Source organism: Siphateles boraxobius, unplaced genomic scaffold (assembly GCF_051911475.1).
Source record: "Siphateles boraxobius isolate OS27281-9 unplaced genomic scaffold, OSU_SipBor_1 102, whole genome shotgun sequence".
NCBI lineage: Eukaryota > Metazoa > Chordata > Actinopteri > Cypriniformes > Leuciscidae > Siphateles > Siphateles boraxobius.
Window position 1 is genome coordinate 591,568 of NW_027508703.1, and position 22,968 is coordinate 614,535.

General features: G+C 40.9%; 1 protein-coding gene and 1 long non-coding RNA gene across 2 annotated transcripts; both read right to left on the reverse strand.

The window, feature by feature from the left end:
- Positions 1 to 49: 49 nt before the first annotated feature.
- LOC143752369 (stonustoxin subunit beta-like) lies at positions 50 to 8,468 on the reverse strand. Its single transcript, XM_077245520.1, has 2 exons — positions 8,408 to 8,468; positions 50 to 584 (listed from the first exon to the last, which is right to left on the reverse strand). The coding sequence occupies exons 1-2, from the start codon at positions 8,466 to 8,468 to the stop codon at positions 55 to 57; spliced, it is 591 nt and encodes a 196-aa protein (XP_077101635.1). The 3' UTR covers positions 50 to 54.
- Positions 8,469 to 16,871: 8,403 nt separating this feature from the next.
- On the reverse strand, positions 16,872 to 17,875 carry LOC143752684 (uncharacterized). Its single transcript, XR_013207403.1, has 2 exons — positions 17,630 to 17,875; positions 16,872 to 17,545 (listed from the first exon to the last, which is right to left on the reverse strand). It is a non-coding gene; the product is annotated as an uncharacterized LOC143752684 (long non-coding RNA).
- Between the last annotated feature and the right edge of the window lie 5,093 nt (positions 17,876 to 22,968).

The following is a 22,968-nucleotide window of genomic DNA, read 5'->3' on the forward strand; positions in this document are numbered from 1 at the left end:
GCTGCTTCTTTTTAGTCCTGGTCAAATGAAAGCGCACAGACCAACTGCAGGTTGTTAAATCTGACACAGAGACACTGAGGGATCATAAACCCTAAATCCAGCATAGAGGGGTTCAGTGAAAGTGGTGTTGAATGTGTCTATGTGTGTGAGTGTGTTTGTGTCAGAGATGCTGTAGAAGGACAGAGTGCCGGATGGCCAGTCCAGATACACTCCAACTCTGTTAGACGACGATGAGGGTGAAGAAATGTTATTGCTCATATTATTTTGCCAGACAGTAAATCCATTTGTAGTGTAGTACAGACTCCAGGATTTGTCACTGTATCCAAACCAACAGTCATTCCCTCCTTTCCTGCTAATTCCTTTATATGCCACGGCTATACCAGCCCCCTTCCCGCTCCATTCAGCCTCCCAGTAACAGCGTTTAGTCAAACTCTCCCCACACAGAACCTGCTCATAATTTTCAAATCTCTCTGGATGATTGGGATATGACTCTGGGTCTTTGATGTATGTCACCTTTTTCTTCTCCTCAGATAGAGAGAGTTTAACATGTGCTGTGTTTGGATCCAGTATGAGATCACAAGCATCTGAACACAAGAAACACAAGAAGAAGATTAGAAGTTGTGTGAAGTTGATAGTTTTAGAGCAGTGTGTGTGTGTGTGTGTGTGTGTGTGTGTGTGTGTGTGTGTGTGTGTGTGTGTGTGTGTGTGTGTGTGTGTGTGTGTGTGTGCTCAACAAAAAAGAAAAAGAAAAGACAAACTAAACAAGTTTCATAAACATATGATGAACAGAAATGGAATAATAGGACCCTGATCGTGGGGAGGATATATCAAAAGTAGCACTCAGTATCCATTATATAACAAACTCGTACTTTTATGAGAATAAGTTTACTATAAATCTGAAAGTCTTTTGGGGAGGGGTCTACATACCAACTTATCACATTCATTAAACTGGTTGAGGTCAAGAAAACAATAGAACAGAAAACTGATTTTCTTAGCAGAGATATATTATGGGGTATAAGATATATTATATATTATATTATATATTATTTAATTACACTATTAAAAAACAACAATAGTGAAGTGCACAATAATAAACCCTAGCAAATTAGCATACCATAAACCAATAGTACAAAAGAGTCCAAAAAATATATATAAATACAAAATGAATAGTCATAATATGAGCGTGTAATGTCAGACACAATGAATGTGGTGATACATATATGCCACAGTCCATAGGTGAAAGAAGAACCCTTCTAGACAATGTAGATGTACATAGTTTTTCAACCTTGGTAACAATCCAGAACAAATTCAATACTCCACACCGTAATTCCAGACACAAGCAGAAAACAGTTCTTATCCTCTTGATTAACATCCCGTTTCGATGACCCAAGGCATTGTGATATGAGATATAATGCAGGTACATTAGTCCTTTCTATTCCTAACATGTACCATGCAGTAGCAACTGCACCATTGGTACAACTAAAGAGGGTAGGTAAAAGGAGTCCTTGAACAAACAAGGAATTAAACATTAGTATAAACCTCAACAACAGTGGAATACAGTTTATACAGCCATCACTGAATATGAAAAAAAGAACTTTACTTTAATTGAACATAAAACGATAAGTTTCCCAATCAGGACATCAGTAAAGGTAAGGTTACCAGAGAGAAGCCATGCTTTCCTCTTACCAAACCGCTCTGTTTGTAACTGTAACAGTTAAATGTTACTTATGGTGCTATTCTACTGCCCACTATTAGGGGACACTGTTGTTTCTTTATGCTAAGTTTAAATACAGGTAGGGAGTAGAAAAAGAGAGAACTGTTTGGTAAGAGGAAGGGTTATTCTTTCACCTTTGGACTGTGGCATATAAGTATCACCACATTCATTGCATCCGACATTACACGCTCAGTCACTACATGGAGCTGCTGTGTTTAACATACCAGTTTACCATTTAAAAGTGGCTATTGGCAAATGGAGATGGAAGCAGATAGTATCCAGAAAACAGAATTTGTGAGGTCCTCAGGGCTATTTGAATTCTTAAGCCTTCCTTTTGGATTGAAAAACTCTGCTGCTTCATTCCAAAGACTGATGGAACACGTACTCAGAGATTTAAGAGGAAAATGTTGTCTGGTATACATAGACGTGGTGGTGTATTCTTGGAACGAAATGGAGCATCTTCAACATTTACTCAATCTTACTCACTCTCAATCTAAACAAATGCAACTTAGTTGCTAGTGAGATTGGATTGGGGGCTTTATTAACCCAGGAAACAGAAGGAGAGGAACATGTGGTAGCCTATGCTTCTAGGCTATTAAGAGGAGCAGAAAAAGCTTATTCGGTTTCAGATAAAGAGTGTTTGGCTGTCGTTTGGGCTGTTGAGAAATGGAGACAATACTTGGAGGGGCAACCTTTTGAAGTCGTCACAGATCATGCAGCTCTCACATGGGTTTTTCAGCATCCTAAACCAAACTCTCGTCTCACACGTGGACTATACGTCTGCAAGGCTTTCAATTCACAGTTAAATACAGAAAAGATATAGGTAATGTTGTAGCCGATGTGTTGTCCAGAAACCAAGAACACCCAGGATCATTAGAGCTGCTGGCAGTAGTCAAAGCTACCAAGTCGACTGCTTTTCAAACAAATTTACCTGTAGATCTTAATCAAATCACTACAGTACAACAAAATGATTTGGAAATCCAGGAGCTATGTAAAAAGGCTGGCTCATAAACTTTTCAGGACCTTTCAAGAGTACTTTACTTACTTGAGAATGTAGTACTGTTTCACAGCTTACCTGATGGAAATAAGGGACTGAAACTACAGCTTGTCATTCCAATGTGTTTTCGTAAAGAGTTCTTGCAATATGTACATGATAACCCATTGAGCGGTCATCTTGGAATATTAAAAACCCTTCTTCGACTTCTGGACATAGCCTATTGGCCAAATGTGAGAACTGATGTGTGGAAGTATTGTAAAGATTGTCAAACATGTCAAAAGTATAAGCTTGTGTTAACCAAGTTGTCTGGATATCTACAGCCTACACCAGTGGTCGAACCCGGTTACATGCTTGAGGTTGATCTGATGGGTTCCTTCACATCCTATCACCCCCAAACAAATATGAAAGAACGGATCAATTGCAACCTAAAGACAATGATTGCTTCGTACGTGGGAGATCAACATTGCCAATGGGATCAATGGTTGCCCGAATTTAGGTTTGCAATCAATACTACTTTCCAAGAGAGCACAGGATTCACGCCAGCCAAAGTAGCTCTGGGACAGAAATTAAAGGGACTGTTAGAGAGGGCCTTACATTGACCTCCAGCTACTTGTAGTCCTGCCTATAGTGTGTTGGAAAGACAAGAACACTTCATTGACATTGTGAAGAAAAATGTGGAACGAGCTCAACATTGACAAAAATACAACTATGACCTGCGGCACAAGTACAGTCAATTTCAGGTGGGAGTTGTAGTCTGGGTCCAGTCTCACCCTTTTTCCAGAGCTGAAGAAGGCTTTATCTCTAAATTAGCCGCAAAGAGGAAAGGTCGGGCTAAGATTGTCAATTGATTTGGTCCTGTCAACTATTCTGTTTCTTTCCTTAATTATCCTGAAAATGTTGAGACTTCTTATGTGCAGAATTTGAAAACTTGTTATGGTGATGACATGTCTCTTTCTGATCAGGGGTTATGTAACAGTTAAATGTTACTTATGGTGCTATTCTACTACCCACCATTAGGGGACACTATTTTTCCTTTATGCTAAGCTTAAATACCGGTAGGGAGTAGAAGAAGAGAGAGCTGCTTGGGCTGCGTTCCAGTCCACTTTTAGACACGCACTTGCAAACTTCCCTAAGCACTTCCCCTCAGGGGAATCCCTGCCGCCATTTTGAAGTGCGTTCCACTTCGTGAAGTGGACGAGGGAAGTTTATATGGACAGACCCTCGTTCCCTCGATTTTGACAGAGCGAGTCTACTTCAGATGTACACTTCAGGCAGTTTCATATTCCACAATGCAACACGATTGTGACGTCACCGCAGATCTCGTCTAATCACCACCACTACAAACAACTCTATGATATATTAATTATAATTTTTTAAAATTTAAAACAACCCAAACACACCTATATACATTTGAATGCTGCATTAAACTTAAAAAAGGGAAAAAAAATATCAACTCCATAGCTGATTCCAAGTGATCAAGGGCTTAGGACTTTCCAGTTCCGCCCATTGCAGTTTCCACCAGTAGTGGGCACTCGTGCAACGTGAGCAATGACGCACATCCGAGTGAACGAGACGGAGGGAAGTTAGCGAGTGAAGGGCATGTCAATTTTGGACTTTTGGACTGAAAGCATGTCTTCTCTCTGGTAACCTTACCTTTACTGATGTCCTGATTGGGAAACATATCTTTTATGCTCAATCAAAGTAAGTTTCTTTTTTTTAATATTCAATGATGGCTGTATAAATTATATTCCACTGTTGTTGAGGTTTATACTAATGTTTAATATTTTGTTTGTATAAGGACTCCTTTTACCTACTCTCTTTAGTTGTACCAATGGTGCAGTTGCTACTGCATGGTACATGTTAGGAATAGAAAGGACTAATGTACCTGCATTATATCTCATATCACATTGCCTTGGGTCATCGAAACGGGATATTAATCAATAGGATAAGAACTGTTTTCTGCTTGTGTCTGGAATTACGGTGTGGAGTATTGAATTTGTTCTGGATTGTTACCAAGGTTGAAGAACTATGTAAATCTACATTGTCTAGAAGGGTTCTTCTTTCACCTATGGACTGTGGCATATAGTATCACCACATTTATTGCATCAGACATTGCACGCTCATATTATGACTATTCATTTTGTATTTATATATATATATATATATATATATATATATATATATATATATATATATATATATATATATATATATATATATGGAGTCATTTACACTATCGGTTTATGGTATGTTAATTTGCTTGGGTTTATTATTGTGCACTTAACTATTGTTGTTTTTTCACCATAATATATCTCTGCTAAGAAAATCGGTTTTCTGTTCTATTGTTTTCTTGACCTAAACCAGTTTAATGAATGTGATAAATTGGTATGTAGATCCCTCCCCAAAAGACTTTCAGATTTATAGTAAACTTTTAATCATAGAAGTACGAGTTTGTAATATCCAGTAGCTGCTTTAAGCCCTACAGAGCATAATGGACTGCAGCAAATTGGCCAGTTCCATTGACCATGGGCATCTTTCTTTTGATGTTTTTCAGAGTAAGGGGAAAGGTTTCTTTAAAGTGACTGGAACTGTGACAATTTTTGGTCCCACTTTATATTAAGTGCCTTTAACTACTATGTACTTACATCGAAAAATAAGTACAATGTACTTATTGTCTTCATGTTGTATTGTAAAACACTTTTGCTGCTATTGAGGTGTAATACGGGTAAGGTTAGGGTCAGGTGTGTGTGGTATGGATAGGTTTAAGGGTGGGTTAAGGTGTAAGGGAAGGGTCAACAGTGTAATTACAAATGTAATTACATACATTAATTACAGCTGTAATTACATGCAGGTATTTTTAAATTACAAGTACAATGTAAAAACATGTATATACACAATAAGTCCATTGTATCAAATTATTAATTTCAATGTTAGTACATAGTAGTTAAAGCCACTTAATATAAAGTGGGACCCAATTTTTTTCTGCCTGTAAACCATTAGTGTTTTGAAGTTTTGTGCGATAATTGTTTATGTTTAATTGAAAAAGCATGAAAAACATTGTTTAAATCCTTTCCAATAAAGATCTGAAGGCTTATTTGGATTTTACTAAATTATCTTTAAAACAAAGTTTTTTGTTGTTGTTTTATATATACCTTTATAATATATTATATGTATGTTCATCTTTTCTATTTAAAGAGCTTTACAAAGGTTTCTGCAAGGGTTATGTTTAGAGGTAGGGGTTGAAAAAACGATAGAAGTTAAACAATTGAAATGAGATGTCTTCAATAATATAATCATTAACACGTGTGTGTGTGTGTGTGTGTGTGTGTGTGTGTGTGTGTGTGTGTGTGTGTGTGTGTGTGTGTGTGTGTGTGTGTGTGTGTGTGTGTGTGTGTGTGTGTGTGTGTGTGTGAAAGTGAAAAAAGTCCTGCTTTTCTCAGTCCTTGTTGAATTCTGAAATGTTCTCCATGATCCAAACTAGAAAGAGACATCAAATGTTAGTGAGAACTTCAAATAAATAAGTATTTCTCAAAATAAGGCATTCAAAAATGGAGCCAAATACAGAATTATTTTGGACACAGTCCACTGAACTTAGCAATCTAATAGTTACAGATCATCTTACAAAACCAACAGCATCCATAATGCAGTGACAATGAATTCAAGACCAAGTGACTAAACACACAGCTAAATAAATTTTGAATACAGAAAATCACTCACACTGTACAAACAGAACCCAAACGCTGAGTGGAATTAAATTGTTTATTTAGTCCACAGTGAAAACAATCACAACAGTACTGGAAGATGAAAATAAATAAATACAAAATAAATAAATACAAATCACTGTTGATGAGGCCAGCTAGAGTTAGATAATGAACTGGAACAGGAATAAATCAGTTGGACAGTCCAATCTGTATAATCCAGGCTGGTTTGTGATCGACAGGGAACACAATGTGGCATGAGATCGAAGCACAAAGAGACAGGGGACAAAAACAATAAACTCTAGTGTCACACGGGTGGTTGTATCAACAGACACAAAGATGAAGACAAAGGCAAATAGGTAATATTTAATAAACCCAACAAGTAATACAACTCAAACAGAGCCACATACAACATAACCATAAACTGACAACAATGAACTGAAACAGAACCAAACTATAAACTGGTGATAATGATGATGATAATGAGTGAACAGCTGAATATAATTAGTGTCCGTGACCATGACAACAAATGAGTGACGAAGGCAGACGATGACGAAACACAAAGAGTCCAAAGGCTAGTTCGACTTGACTTGAGCAGACGGCTCTCTAATCGACTTTGATGTCCTAAACCGATCGGCCTGTGCAGCGCCGTGTGGGACTGAGTGTCCCTAGTTGTACTTCTTTTTACAATTGAAGAACTGAATAAATTCAGGACCACCATGTATTTGTCTGGATGTGCCCCTTTAAGGCTGTTGGATGTTGATTGCTAGTCGTTGTTTTCTTGTGTTGTTTTTTGGTTTGTTTTTTATGTTTTGTTTTTTTTGTTTGTTTAAAGTGAAATTGTCTGCTCCCTGACTTTTTTGGTAAATTAATTTCCTAGCCAGTTCTGTGTGTGGTTTTTCTTTGTTTAATGGTTTTGTTTAATGTATTGGTTGGTTTGTGGCTGGCTAGTGGAATTGTTTATTTATTTGTTTTAGTTTTCTTTTTTTCTTTAAATGGTGTATTTAATTTAAGGGGCTTTTCACCCTTGTTTAAGCAGCTGGGGTAGTTTTGTGGTCAGTGGAGAACTGGGAGTAGAATTTAATAGAGCCCTTACAGGTTTTGTGGGTTGATTTCTGTGGTCGCTAATTGTGAATGTGTATCACATAATCCTGTCTGTATTGAAGGGCTTGTAGGGGTTTGCTGTGGTTTCACAGAATGCCGTGAAGTGTCCCCTGTATAGGTAGGTTAGTTTCTTTGTTCCCAGTTGGACAATCTGAGAAATTGCTGCCCCTGTCAGCTTACTTGGCTCAGGGTTAATGTCCTGAATAATTGTATGGTCCTTTTCAATAAAGACTTACGTATCTTTCTACAACTTATTGACTTATGTGACAGATTCGTTTCTTTTCCCTTTTTTGGGCCCTATCGGGTGTCACACAAACAGACTTGTGATTGTGATCATGCAGGTGCTCAGCCTGAGAAGTGTCTGTCTGGCCATTATCCAGGTGCGTTGACACCTTTGGACAAATGCGTGAAAAGAGGGGGCCACAGCCTTGATTTCCAGTCATGAAAATAATGATGGTTGGAACCCTAAACTGCACTCAAATGGTGATAGAATTATAGACGACACTGGCAATGATTTATGCACGTTCCCTTGAGAGCTGCTGACTCCAGAAGCGGGTTCTGTGAAGCAAGACACTGCAATGTGCGCTCCAAGACTTGGTTGGCCCGCTCTGTTGGACCATTGTTCTGTGGATGGAAACCAGAGGAAAGACTAACAGTTGCCCCTAGCAACCAACAAAACTCCTTCCAAAATTAGAAATAAATTGGGGTCCCTTTTCAGAGACCACGTGGTCATGTGGCCACAGGAGGCCATGAATGCGAAAGACATGATCAATAAACTCGGTCCTAATGACAGGCATCGTATTTACTGGACACGAAGATACTAAGTGTCCCTAAGCACTGCAGTAGAGTCCTCATTCTAGTTGCAGTCAGCTGCCAGAGTTACTGAACACTCACCTTGACGAAAATGTGACAGAATGCGAGCTGCTTCTCGGTCGTAACCAGTGTGGTCAAACATCCTTTTCATCTCCTCAGAATCTTTCTGATATGATTCACAGCGTGGTTGTCCTCGCTCCTACTCAGCAGTACTCCACTGGCCCACTCGACCAGCAGAGTGATAACCAAAGCTACTTTACTGGATTCCAAAGGACATTTTGATAAAAAGGTTCTACCGAGATTCAGCTCACCCAAATCTGTTGCTGGAGGAGGAAAGCGAGGCTTGAACTGATGATTAACGACTGCCTCATTAGAGGGCTGGACTGGTGGACTAAAGGCCACCGGAGAAGATGGAGAGGTAAAATCAGATCTGAAATGTTGAAACTGTGTGGTGAGCACCGATACGTCAGTGACCAATGCCTGAACAGCTCGTTCAACTGTGAGAATTTGCCCTTCCTGATGAGCCATTCGGGCTGTGCTGCTGGTAACAAACTTGCTGAATTCTGTGCTCGCTGGGTTTATCTATGGTCAGTTTGTTCTGTCATACTGTAAACAGAGTTTATTTAGTCCACAGTGAAAACAATCACAACAGTCCTGAAGGATGATATATAAAAAGAAATCACAGAAAACCACAGGCTGATCGATAGATAATCCAACGTGGAATGAAATTGAAGCACAAAGAGACAGGGGAAACAACAGTAAACTCTAGATGAGACAACAACTAATGAAAATAATAGATATTACAGTTACAGACCTGAACCAGAAAATTTCACAAGTACACATTAGCTTCTACGGACTTCTTCTTGTCTTGTTCCAAATTAGTCTGCTCTCTCTGGTGCCCCTTGCTTTAAGCCTGAAGCAGCTTATGACACAATAGCCCTGTTCAGACATAATTCTCTATTTAGTAATTGTTTCTCATAAAGACATAAGGTATTACACGCATTGATGTAAATTAGAGCTTGCGCGACTAATCATTTAACTAGTTGACCAAGTAGCTGGGACAAGTGTTATCTTATATGAAGGAGCTAGTCACCGCGAGAAAACAATCACCATCTGATTTGGGCAATAAGATAATTAAAATAATTATTAAAAGTCCTATCTCAACTAATTCAAGTTTTTTAAAGGAAAATGTATTTACATAAAAGAAAAAAATAATTATAAAAAAAGTCAAAATCCAACATAAATATAATTTACTAATCATTTTATATCTATAGAAAGAGTTAGTTCTTAAATTGAACAAAATTATAAACGCAACACTTTTCTTTTTGCCACCATTTTTTATGAGCTGAACTCAAAGATCAAAGACTTTTTCTATGTACACAAAGGCCTATTTCTCTCATATATTGTTCACAAATCTGTCTAAATCTGTGTTAGTGCGCACTTTTATGCGCACTTTTATGTGCAGTGTGATAAAATGTGCAGTTTTATCACACAGCACAATGCCACAGAAGTCGCAAGTTTTGAGGGAGCGTGCGATTGGCATGCTGACTGCAGGAATGTCCACCAGAGCTGTTGCCGTGAATTGAATGTTCATTTCTCTACCATAAGCCGTTTCCAAAGGCGTTTCAAAGAATTTGGCAGTACATCAAACCGGCCTCACAACCACAGACCACGTGTAACCACACCAGCCCAGGACCTCCACATCCAGCATCTTCTAGATCATCTGAGACCAGCCACCCAGACAGCTGCTGCACCAATCGGTTTGCATAACCAAAGAATTTCTGCACAAACTGTCAGAAACCGTCTCAGGGAAGCTCGTCTGCATGTTTGTCATCCTCATCGGGGTCTCGACCTGACTGCAGTTCGTCTTGAGTGGGCAAATGCTCACATTCTATGGCGTCTGGCACTTTGGAGAGGTGTTCTCTTCATGGATGAATCCCGGTTTTCGCTGTACAGGACAGATGGCAGACAGCGTGTATGGCGTCGTGTGGGTGAGCGGTTTGCTGATGTCAACGTTGTGGATCGAGTGGGCCATGGTGGCGGTGAGGTTATGGTATGGGATGGCGTATGTTATGGATAACGAACACAGGTGCATTTTATTGATGGCATTTTGAATGCACAGAGATACCGTGACGAGATCCTGAGGCCCATCGTTGTGCCATTCATCCACGACCATCACCTCATGTTGCAGCATGATAATGCACGGTTGGAGGATCAGTACACAATTCCTGGAAGCTGAAAACATCAGTAGCACCTCATTGCAGTACACGAGATCCGGGGGGCGGAGTTGGATCCAGATCTAAGGGGTGGAGATGGGTAGGATTAGGGGTGGGTTTAGGGATCAGGGGGTGGAGATGGGTAGGATTAGGGGTGGGTTTAGGGATCAGGGGGTGGAGATGGGTAGGTTTAGGTATATATAAGGTGAGAGGAGTTGGATCTTGATCCAACTCCTCCCCCTGGATTTCGTGTTCTGCAGTGAAGACCATCTCGAAAACATCCCAGTTCTTGCATGGCCAGCATACTCACCGGACTTGTCACTCATCGAGCATATTTGGGAAGCTCTGGATCAGGTCTTTAGGACAGTGTGTTCCAGGTCCTGCCAATATCCAGCAACTTCACACAGAGGAGTGGATCAACATTCCACAGGCCACAATCAACAACCTGATCAACTCTATGCGAAGGAGAGGTGCAATGCGTGAGGCAAATGGTGGTCACATCAGATACTGACTGGTTTTCGGACCACCCCCGGACCCCCCAATACAGTAAAACTGCACATTTTAGAGTGGCCTTTTATTTTGGCCAACCTATGGCACACATGTGCAATAATCATGCTGTCTAATCTGCATCTTGATATGCCACACCTGTGAGGTGGATGGATTATCTCGGCAAAGGAGAAGGTATCACTGACACAGATTTAGACAGATTTGTGAACAATATTTGAGAGAAATAGGCCTTTTGTGTACATAGAAAAAGTCTTATATCTTTGAGTTCAGCTCATGAAAAATGGGGGCGAAAACAAAAGTGTTGCGTTTATAATTTTGTTCAGTGTATTTAGGTATATGGCTTGAGGAAAAAAAAAGGCTTTAAATCTACATATTGATAACCAATTCTTTTTTATTTATTTTTTCTCATAAAAATATTTCCGTTCACTTTCAGAAAAAAAAGGTACAAAAGCTGTCACTGTGGGGCGGTACCCTTTCAAAAGGTACCCTTTTGTACCTAAAGAATGCATACAAGTACCTCAAATATGCATATCGGTACCAATAAATGGTACAAATTAGAACCTTTTTGAAAGGGTACCACCTCAGTGACCACCTCTTTTGTACTATTTTGTCTGAGTGTTATGGGGCTAGAATGTAAAATAGTAGAGAGTATCTTTCTATCTATAATTGTTTATGGTGATATATGTATATATGCATTCAGTTGCATTTTTCTTAAATGTGTTTATTAATTGTCAAGCATTACAAACATAACCTAAAATCGAACATGAGAACAACACAGAGAAATACAAATAAAAAATATTATGGCTCACCACTCCAGTAAATCAATCATATTTACACTTGAAAATACCTTACATTTTAACCTCATTAAACAAACCCTCTAGTAAGAATAGAGGATACATTTAAATCCATATATATCAAGACTGGATCCCACCTCCTGTGAAATATGACATCTTTGCAATAAGAAGCACAGGCAAAGTAATCTAAAGATACATATTCAAGTATACAGTAACCTTGTGTCATAGTGCCATCGAAGGGGCGTTATCCAACAACCAGTACAGAAGAATACATTTTCTTGCGCAGAATATTAGAAACTTGCAACGTGTCTTTTTTGTTTTTCTGCAATAATGCCATCATATATCCATCATATATTTTGGATCACATCACAGCCAATGTTAATAGACAGAATAACATTAAGTTCTTGTAACCCAAAAGTTCTTAATATCCCTACAAAACCAAAACATGGATAAGATCTTCCTCACCTGTTTTACATTTTGGGCACATTGGGGAGCAGTCATCTTTAAACTTGTGCCTACCCGAGGGAGAAATGTGAGCTCTGTGCAATATTTTAAACTACATTGCTTTTACTTTATTACATATACTTAAGGTCTCTGCATTCTTCCATCCTTCCTCCCATTTGTCATCTGTGATTTGTATATTAAGTATCCTTTCCCATGTCTCTTTGAGGAAGTTTGTATTTGAAGAGCCACAATCCTTAAGTTCCTTGTAAAAATAACTTGTAGCATTGTTCATATGTGAGAAAAGTTGTCTCTCAACAGCTGAAATATCTTGATTTGTGAGCAAAGTAGTGTCTTTTTTCACAAAGTCTCCTAGTTGTAAATAACGAAACAAATCCTGTCATAGGATACTGTACTCGTCTACTGTCAAATAGTTGGTCAAATGACATTAAAATGTGCCCATCAAATACATCGTGCAATGTGATGAGACCTTTGTATGGCAAGTCTCGAAAGCTTAGGTCTACAGTCCCCGACAGGAAGTCATAATTATCACAAATAGGAGTAAATCTTAAGGCGAGTTAGGCTCTACCCTCCAAACGTCTAATAAACTGCCATGTCTTCATTGTACAAATTGTGATAGGGTTACTACAAGCAAATTTCAAGCATTTAAACCTCTTAAGAAAAAGCAAATTTACTAAAGGAAGTTTACTGAGTGAACTTTCAATATCAAACCACACTGTTCTGGACCCTTTATGTATCCAATCAGAGATGAGACGTAAATGAACACTTAACTGATATCTCTGAATATCTGGAAGGTCAAGACCTCCCACTGAAGATGAAAGCATTAAGCCTGGCTCACACTACAGGAGTTTTAGGCCGATTTATGCCCGATTTCCCCCTCCCTAGAATCAGAGAAAATATCTTGTCGAGGACCTCAATCGGTTCCGATGTTCGGCGCAGATTATCAGGTAATGTGAGGCGTTCACAGATCGAATCTTGCACCTCCCGATCTGCTCTCACACAAATCGGGCTCGCCCCGATCATATCAAAAATGTTTGATATTTATCTGGACTAGCAAGATTGTGATTACGTCAGTACTGTCACAATAGCCAATAAGAAACAAGTAGGGCTGTGGTGAAGGAATTTCCATTGAGGTAATTTTGAGTGACTCAACAGCGTGATATGCGGTATTATCTTTATTTATTGCTAAATAAATAAGTGTTATGCTGTTGTCAGCAGGCACGAAGACTAGTACATGTTCAGTAATGAAACCGAAGATGTCAAAATAAGGGTCCACATAATATAATAACAGAACATAAACCTGACAATAAGCTTGTTAGATCAAGTTCCGATCCTTGAATCTCACCTAACGAGAGGCTTTCTGCTGATATTTCACCAGTATCATAGCTCGTCTCTGCGTGTTATAGACTCAGTCCAGTTACACTGTTACGACACTAGGTAGCGGCAAGGCACTGCCTTTGAGTGAGTCATTAAACTGTTCATTCTGTAATGTGGAGAGAAGGATGACCCAAGAGCGAGATGCAGCAATACAATCTTTAATTAACAGATAAAGTACTGTACGAACAGAATACGAACAGAAATCCTCAGCAGATGGTGTAGGACTGGTAGTGGACGGGTACTCTGTAACAAGCACAACTTAGTCTCAAATGCAGAGAGGTAAAATAATCACCAGAGATGCACAGGACATGACAAGACAATATAAGACAGGAACGAGAGGTCAGTACTCTGTAGTCTGATACGCATTACACTTGAAATAATCTGGCAACGAGATAGGGAAAAACAGGGCTACAAGAAGCAGAAATAATTAGAGAAAGAGGTGAGGAAAGGGTGACTAGGTAACGAGTAGAGAGTTGAAAGAGCTGGGGGTGATGAGAGAGATGTGTGTGTGTAATGAATGAGAGAGATGTGGCAATCAGCGAGTGTGTATGTGTATGTGCGTGTCCAAAAGGGGGAGACAGAGTAAAAGGAGAAAGACATTTACATTTACATTTAGTCATTTAGCAGACGCTTTTATCCAAAGCGACTTACATTTGAGGATTAAACCAAGCGAGTCATCGTGGAGAGGCAAAAACAATGCAAGAAGTGCTCAGAATACAAAGTTCAAACATTGCTCAGAGTAGCATAAACCAGACAAGCGAAGATTTCAAGAAAAAGGTTTTTTTTTTTTTTTTTTTTTTTCTATGTTAAGTGCTCACGGAAGAGATGAGTTTTCAGTTGTCTTTTGAATGCTGTCAGGGATTCTGCATTACGGACGAGGGTGGGTAGGTCGTTCCACCAGCATGGAACCGTGAATGAGAATGTTCTGGACAGTGATTTTGTGCCTCGCTGTGAAGGCACCACGAGCCGTCGCTCCTTGGCCGATCGTAGGCTTCTGGTAGGGATGTAGACCCGTAGGAGCGAGTGAAAGTAGGAGGGAGCTGAGCCGGTGGACAATCTGTAAGAAAGTGTCAGCGCCTTGAACTTGATTCGAGCAGCGAGTGGTAGCCAATGCAGGGAGAGGAACAGCGGAGTGACGTGGGCCCTTTTGGGCTCGTTGAAGACAAGACGAGCAGCAGCATTCTGGATCAATTGTAAGGGTTTAGTTGCACATGATGGAAGACCAGCTAGAAGAGCATTGCAGTAATCAAGCCTAGAAATAACCAGGGCCTGGACAAGAAGTTGTGTTGCATGCTCAGTTAGGAAAGGCCTGATCTTCCTGATGTTGTGCATTGCAAACCTGCATGATCGAGCTGTCTTTGAAATGTGGTCTGTGAAGGTTAGCTGGTCATCAAAGATTACTCCAAGATTTCTGACTGACCTTGATGGGGTGATTGAGGATGAGTCTAACTGGATAGTGAAGTCGTGCTGTAGAGACGGATTGGCAGGGAGAACGAGAAGCTCAGTCTTTGCCAGATTGAGCTGCAGGTGATGTTCCTTCATCCATGCCGAGATGTCCGCCAGACAGCTAGAGATACGTGCAGCTACTGTGTGATCGTCTGGTTGAAATGAGAGGTAGAGCTGGGTGTCATCAGCATAGCAATGGTAAGAGAAACCATGTGCCTGTATGATGGGTGCCAGTGATGTGGTGTAAATGGAGAAGAGGAGGGGTCCAAGGACTGACCCCTGGGGAACCCCTGTGGTCAGTCGATGTGCTTTGGATACCTCGCCTCTCCATGCGACCCTGAATGACCTACCTGTGAGATAGGACTCAAACCAGTGGAGGGAAGATCCAGTGATGCCCAGTGATGAGAGGGTGGACAGAAGGATCTGATGATTCACAGTGTCGAAGGCAGCAGACAGGTCTAGGAGAATGAGAACTGATGATTTGGAAGCAGCTTTGGCGATCCGCAGGGCTTCTGTGACTGAAAGTAATGCGGTCTCGGTCGAATGCCCTTTCTTGAAGCCAGATTGGTTAACATCCAGCTGGTTATTCAGAGACAGGAAAGATGATACTTGGTTGAAAGCAACTCGTTCAAGTGTTTTTGCAATGAAAGGTAGGAGGGAGACAGGTCTGTAATTCTCTAGAAGTGATGAGTTTAAAGTTGTTTTTTTTAAGCAGTGGGGTTACCCGAGCCTGCTTAAATGCTGTAGGAAAAATGCCAGTATGGAGGGATGAGTTGATGATGTGTGTGAGTGCTGGTAGAAGTGTGGGAGAGATGGCTTGAAGAAGGTGTGAGGGGATGGGGTATAGAGGGCAGGTGGTAGGATGACTGGAGAGGAGAAGTTTAGATACTTCTTCCTCGGTTAGAGGAGAGAAGGAGGAGAGAAGGTTATTGGCTGTGGGAGAGGTTGGACTAGGTTCCTAGAGCCAGAGAGCCAGAATCATGACACATTCAACGGAAATGAATAAAAATTCGGATTCATTCTAAGATGTAATGAAACAAGCTGTTAATTATTTTAATATTTAATTTTAACTTTGAGCTCCACTTTATAAGGCTCAGCTGAGCAGAAATCCTGCGCATGGGTAACGCTGAAGCTGATGCGTCACTTCATATAGATCAATGGCATTGATTCATTGTATTGACCAGAGCTGACCCCATTCATTAGAAATATCCTTAAATGTTAAAAGGATGATTTTTTTAAAAAGATTTTGCTTTCCTTGGTCAAGGCAACATTTTCACGAATATGACTTGACATGAAGGACATATATTTAGTTTACATCCACTTTTCCGCTTCTGATCTGTTGCGTGGTGGGAATCATATCAAGGTGCATCCTCTGGCACGATAATTTTAATAACATTGTGTAGTGTGTGATGCGCCGCGATTTTCAAATCTTGTAGTGTGAGCATGTTTAAGATTTGAGGGAACAAAATCTGCAAAGATTCTCCTTTAGTGTGTGCTGCAACCAGATTTCAAAATCGGTTAGGATTTTAAAACTCCTGTACTGTGAGCCAGGCATTAGAGTTGAAATTTGAATACATGCTTTTTTTAGCCCATAAAACGGATCTAAACCAACGATTCAATTTCCTGATGGTTTTGTGTGTGAAATTTATTGGAATTATTTGAATGGGGCAAAGAATATTCATCTTCAGAAGGGAGATCCGACCCAGCCAAGAAATAGGAAGGACATTCCACCTTTGCAAAACCATCCAAATGTGGCCACCAGGGGTCTTTTAGCGCTTCCTTCAAACTACTACAATATAGATCAAAAACTCATAATTGAGAAATAGTCAGTTCAAAAGAACTACCTGGTTTCACGCAAGCCACCCTTATTAAAGGACGCAGATGGAAGCTGGTGTGTCAAAAAATATACATTTATTTCACAGTAATTCAATAATAAACAATTTTTAAAAAAGAGGACAAATGTATTCTCATGAAACTTCCCTCAATTAAAAACACAGAAGGGTTCAGAGCATGTGCTAAGTTTCCCTCCAGAGATGTGCCAGTGTTTAAATCACACCACACGTCACTCTTAATAAATAAAGTTTAAGAAGAATACAACTGGTAAATATAATCCAGTTAAATCTAGTACACGTGATTCACAGCAATATTCCCCCTCCACTCTACACAGGCGTTTGTCTCTTTGGGAAACTATACGTTACCCAATAAGTGTTTCAATGAAAAGAACCCCACAGAGTGTACATAAGGTTATCAAGAGGACTCAAAACAAAACAAAACAAAAATACAATATAAAACAAACAAACCCCTCTCTCTCTCTTTTCACATGCCCACAGGGCATTCGGTAAACATAACGCTAAAAATTATGGTAGGCAGATTGTATATCTAAAATTACTAGGAAAAACAGTGACTGGACATGTTCCCTATAACAATAACAAAATGTCATGAGATATTTCTTTCATACTAGCATAGTAGCATACAGTCAATATTCATAGACATATTCATACTTGAATAGCGAACAAAATGTTTACACGATGTATCCTCAAAACTCAAAGCATCTCAAACTGTGTTACTGTGACAAAAAATAGAGAATCAGTATACCAAGCCTTTACGGTCATTTAAAACATACTTAACATTTCATAATCTAACTTGGTACTTGCAACAGTTTGCCTAGAACAATCGACTTGTCCACTGGCCAATCTCCAGCCTCAAGAAACAACAGCACTGGTTTGAACCCACGATCCTGGTTCTTTCCCCACGATCCTGGTTCTTTCATCCCCCACGCTATACAGACACACTGTGCTGCAACGCTAGCTTTACTTGTCGCGTTGCAACTACGTCACACTAAATAGCCAGCTGAGCAATGAAGCGCTTGAAGGTGGCGTCTACTGGGTCCTAGTGTCCTACCTGTTACATTCACCCCCTCGTAAAATGTCACCGTCCCGGTGACAGAAACAAAATAAGGTCAACACCAGGGTCTAAACACAACATGTAATGAATTGACTGTAGGGTGAGTTGTAACCTCCTCCCCACTATCCCCATTTCTTACGGCCGCACAAGGGAGATGGAACCGATTAGAGTGCTGGCCTGCTGTTAGCCGTGCGGTCCGTCGCATTATTTGAATTGATGCTTGTTCTTCTTCCTCCGATCTACCACGCTCAAGGTCTTGACTCATTTCCATGGAATTGGAAATTGGACTAGCCGGTTGTTCATATAGCTGCCTGGATACCAACGGGGCTGCACCACATTTTTGTCTTTCTGAATCATGTGGATTAGACAGTACACACACCCCCAAGTCAAATTCCTCGTCTGTACTAGGGTCAGGACTGAGTGCCACGTCACATCTCTAGATAACTCCACATCAATCGCACATGGGTGAGGGGAGCCTAAATCCATTGGCAATGGGCGCAATTCTTGTCGATGGATATTCCGCTCTGGGCCCGACTGACCCTTCGGCTTGATCTTGTATAATACCCAACCTCATCCAGGCATCGTACTACTTCATATACAACAGACTCCCACTGGTCTTGGATTTTATGGCGACCAGGGGGATGACTTCGCCTGTACACACATGAACCAATAGGCAAAATTGGCAAAGGGACAGAGCGATGTTGTGCTCGAGAAGCGGCTGCAGCTTCCAATTGAGTTTGTGCTTTAAGATATGTTGAGGTTAAATGCGTCTGATGTTCTCAAACCCAATCTTCTGCTGTCCCCCCGTTGTCATCTCCTCAGTTAGTCCCAGAAGTGAATCTATAGGAAGAAGAGGCTTTCTCCCAGACATCAACTCATAAGGAGAAAATCCTGTAGAGCTATGCACTGAGGTGTTATAAGCAAACAATAACTGCGGCAAATGTTGAGGCCATCTCTTTTTCTGTTCTGGGGGTAAAGTGCGCAACAAATCGTGCAATGTCCGGTTGAAGCGTTAACATTGCCCATTACCTTCTGGGTGGTAAGGGTTAGTACGTGACTTCGCAATTCCATACAACTGGCAAAGGCGTTTCAGTAGCTCTCCCTCAAAGTTTCGTCCTTGATCTGAATGGTTCCGATTTGGGACACCATAGGTATAAAACCATCGTTCCGTAAGAATTCGAACGACCGTCCCAGCTCTCTGGTCTGATGTAGGATATGCCTGTGCAAACTTAGAAAACACGTCCGTCACAACGAGGTTCTCTCTACCATCACTAGCTCGTTCCAGCGTGGTAAAGTTAATGGCCACAATCTCTAGGGGTCTAGAAGCAAGCAGACTGCCCATAAAAGTTCTCAACTTTGGCTGTACAGCTTTGGCTGCCAGGCATCTAGTACACTATTGACACCAACGTTCAATATCTTGACGCATAAAGGGCCAGTAACAGCGTTGACGTACAAGGGTGGTAGTACGTTCCACCCCTTGATGACCGTGATGGTCATGGAGATTAGTAAGCACTTCACTTCTCAGCCTCTGTGGTAACAGCAGCTGTAACACTTCCTCGCTACCCCCAGGGACATGACTCCGCCGATACAAGACTCCCTGCTGTTCTTGGATTCTATTCCACTGGCGAACCATTTCCAAGACTGCTGGAGATTCCTTTGTCCGCTCCAAAGCTGAGGGGACCCCACCACGTTTCCAATACACCAGGAAAACCTGTATCTCTAGATCTTCTGCCTGTAACACTTGTAGGTCAGGTTTACCTCTTGCTGGAGCTGCCTCAATAATGGATGTAACAGCGGACAACTGCTGATGGTTTTTAGTGCAAGCTCGTTCCACATCTTTGGGAACCGTGATACCAGGAGCAACTTCTCCCATAGAACTAGGCAGCGGGGAAGGAGGCAGACGAGAGAGTGCATCTGCATTTTTATTAGATGTCCCAGGTCTGTACATCAGGTTAAAATCAAAGAGTGCCAAATGCGATGCCCAACGTTGTTCTACGGCACCCAATTTAGCAGTACGGAGGTAACAAAGAGGGTTGTTGTCTGTGAAGACTGTAAATTTAAAGCCAAGAAGATAATCTCTAAATTTTTCTGTTACCACCCATTTGAGTGCAAGCAATTCCAGTTTCATAAATGAATAATTTGTCATATTCCTCTCGGTAGGTCTGAGCCCACGACTTGCATATGCAAGTGGCCGACGCTGCCCTCCTTCCTGTTCCTGGAACAGGACTGCACCCAGCCTCAGATTACTGGCATCCACCTCTAGGACAAACGGTCTAGTACAATCTGCATACCCCAATACTGGGGCCCCAATCAGCTTCTCCTTAAGAGTATGGAATGCCTGATCGCAACTCCAGTCCCAGTGATCACCCCAGGAACTGTTTGATCTGGGCCTAGCTCTTTTACTGGAAGGCTGTAACTTTGCTACTAGTTTGTGGAGAGGGGCGGCATACTTTGCAAAATCTTCCACAAACCTCCTGTAGTAAGAGGCAAAACCCAAGAAGGACCGTAGTTCTACGACAGTAGATGGAGTCTTCCACTCTTTAACAGCACTGATCTTTTCGGGGTCAGTGGCGACACCAGATGCGGAGATGACATGCCCAAGGTACTTTACCTCTGGCTGGAAGGTACTTTACCTTCTAAGCTTAAGTTTCAAGCCATTCTGTTGCAACCGGTGTAATACTAGCTCCAACTGCTCCAGATGATTCTGAAAGGATGATGAAAAAACAACCACATCATCCAAATATAGGAGGAGTGAGTGAAATCGTTCATCTCCAAAGATGTACTCCATCAATCTCTGGAATGTCTCTGGTGCGTTACAAAGGCCAAAAGGCATCCGCTGGAATTCAAACAGACCAAACGGTGTACAGAATGCAGTCTTGGCTTGATCCTTCTCAGCTACGGGGACCTGGTTGTAACCACTCGCCAAATCCAGTGTAGAAAACATGCAAGCACCAGTCAAGGCATCCACAGACTCCTCAATGCGAGGAAAGGGGAACGCATCCTTCCTAGTTTTTGCATTTAATTGGCGATAATCAACACACAGGCGAATTGACCCGTCCTTCTTCTTGAGAAGTCGTTCAAAAAAGTACAAAAAAGTATGGGGTCTTAACCACCTGTCCTGAGTACCTATATTAACCAAGGGTACATAGACAGTTCCCTCACCAATAGTTACCAGGGAGCATGGAATCAGGAGGTCTACAGGTAGTTGCCGGTCACCTATACCTGGGGGTTCTAAAAATACAGCAGGAATAAGTGAACCAACTCCCTGTCTGCACAAGGCTGGGCTTAAATGACCCAGAGGAAACACAGATGGAGGGACCTGGGGGAGTAGAGACACAACCAATAAATTCAGAATCAGTTAAACGTTCAAAAATCTGACATTCAGACATAGCGTTCTTCAGCACATCAGGTAAAGCTACAGCTGGTGGGGAATGAAATAATGCGGTGCCATGCTGACTTAACAGCTCTTGGTTACAACTTTGCAGAATATTCATTCCTAACAGGCCGGGAACATTACGTTTTCTTGTCTGTGTCTGTACATCAGGGGGATCTCGCAAAACCAAAATACCCATTCGAGACAAAGTTCTACCGAGTACTTCCACATCCAACTCTAAATATCCTTTATACGGGATATCTAGTCCATTGGCAGCCTTCAACTGTAGCCAGCCACATGACTGCAAAATACCCTGAACCTGGGGTTGGAAATGTTCTGTAAAGAAGCCCTTCGTGTACCTCTTACACGAAGGCGTTCGAAAAGTGAGAAAAAGTGTCACCGAGCCACGGAAATTTACCTTGTGAAGAGCAGGGTAGATTTGCCTGTATTCCACACAGAGGGATTTTAGGCGTTTCTTGACTTCGTCAAACATCTTACGCTTGTGAAGAATGGAAGCAGCATTTAACACCCATTGTTTGTCTGAAGTTATGAAATCTCACCAAAATAGGTTGCGGCCGCGGCCCTTGCGTAGAGGAGGGTTTAGGAGCGAGTGAGTGGTGCGCTCTCTCTAGCTTTATACGGTCCACTTTCAAAGCAATGCAAAGAGTCTTAGGAAGCCATGACTCGAAGAACCATGTAGGGTTCACACCCTCAGGTACGAGGCAGATTTTCTTCATTCTCCTTGTTTTCTCGGATCCATCTTTTCGTCAATGAACTTAGAGATATTGACTGTAATCTCTGCAACCGTGTCAGACAGGGGTAAATTACCTTCTTATATTTCTTATCATTTAAGCTCTTTAACCACTTTTAAATATATTTTACAAAATGATTTAAATGAGACATTTAATTAGTTTTTATTGATTTGACTTTATATGTGTATTTGTAGTACTGTTATCTTATGATCTTTTTGTGAAACTTTATGTGCTGCCAATATTTTTTAAACAGACATAAATTATTATTATTTGGTCATCCTCATCCTCATTTATATAGCGCTTTTAACAATGTAGATTGTTTCAAAGCAGCTTTACAGAGATAAACATATAATTTAAGGTAACAGAGATTGGTTTGGTTTTATAGTGGTTTTTTCCAGCTAAAGTTAGTTTTGATTAATTCACTTCCGTCTAATTGATTATTTGTTATTGAATTAGGGGCCGCTAAGACGACACCGTTCTCTCTAAACAGACTTTAAACGTGAACCTGTGATAGACGCTGATGGCGTTCACATGCGCATTAAGAATTGATTCTATAGTTATGTGCGTTTGAATATATGTGCGCAGGTTTGTAATTCCTTAAAACCATGCCAAAACAAACTACTTGTCTTGTCTATAAATTTTGATGCAGAATTTTTATTTTATCTTATCACTTTGGGTAGGTACGCAAACCGAAAAATTCCACAACGCTTTATCTGTAGAGTGGTATAGGGATCCTCCATAGGGAGAGGCTAGTTGGCACTTCAGCACTGCATTGTCATCAGGTCCAGGCGAAAGTCCTTCGTCAGATCTG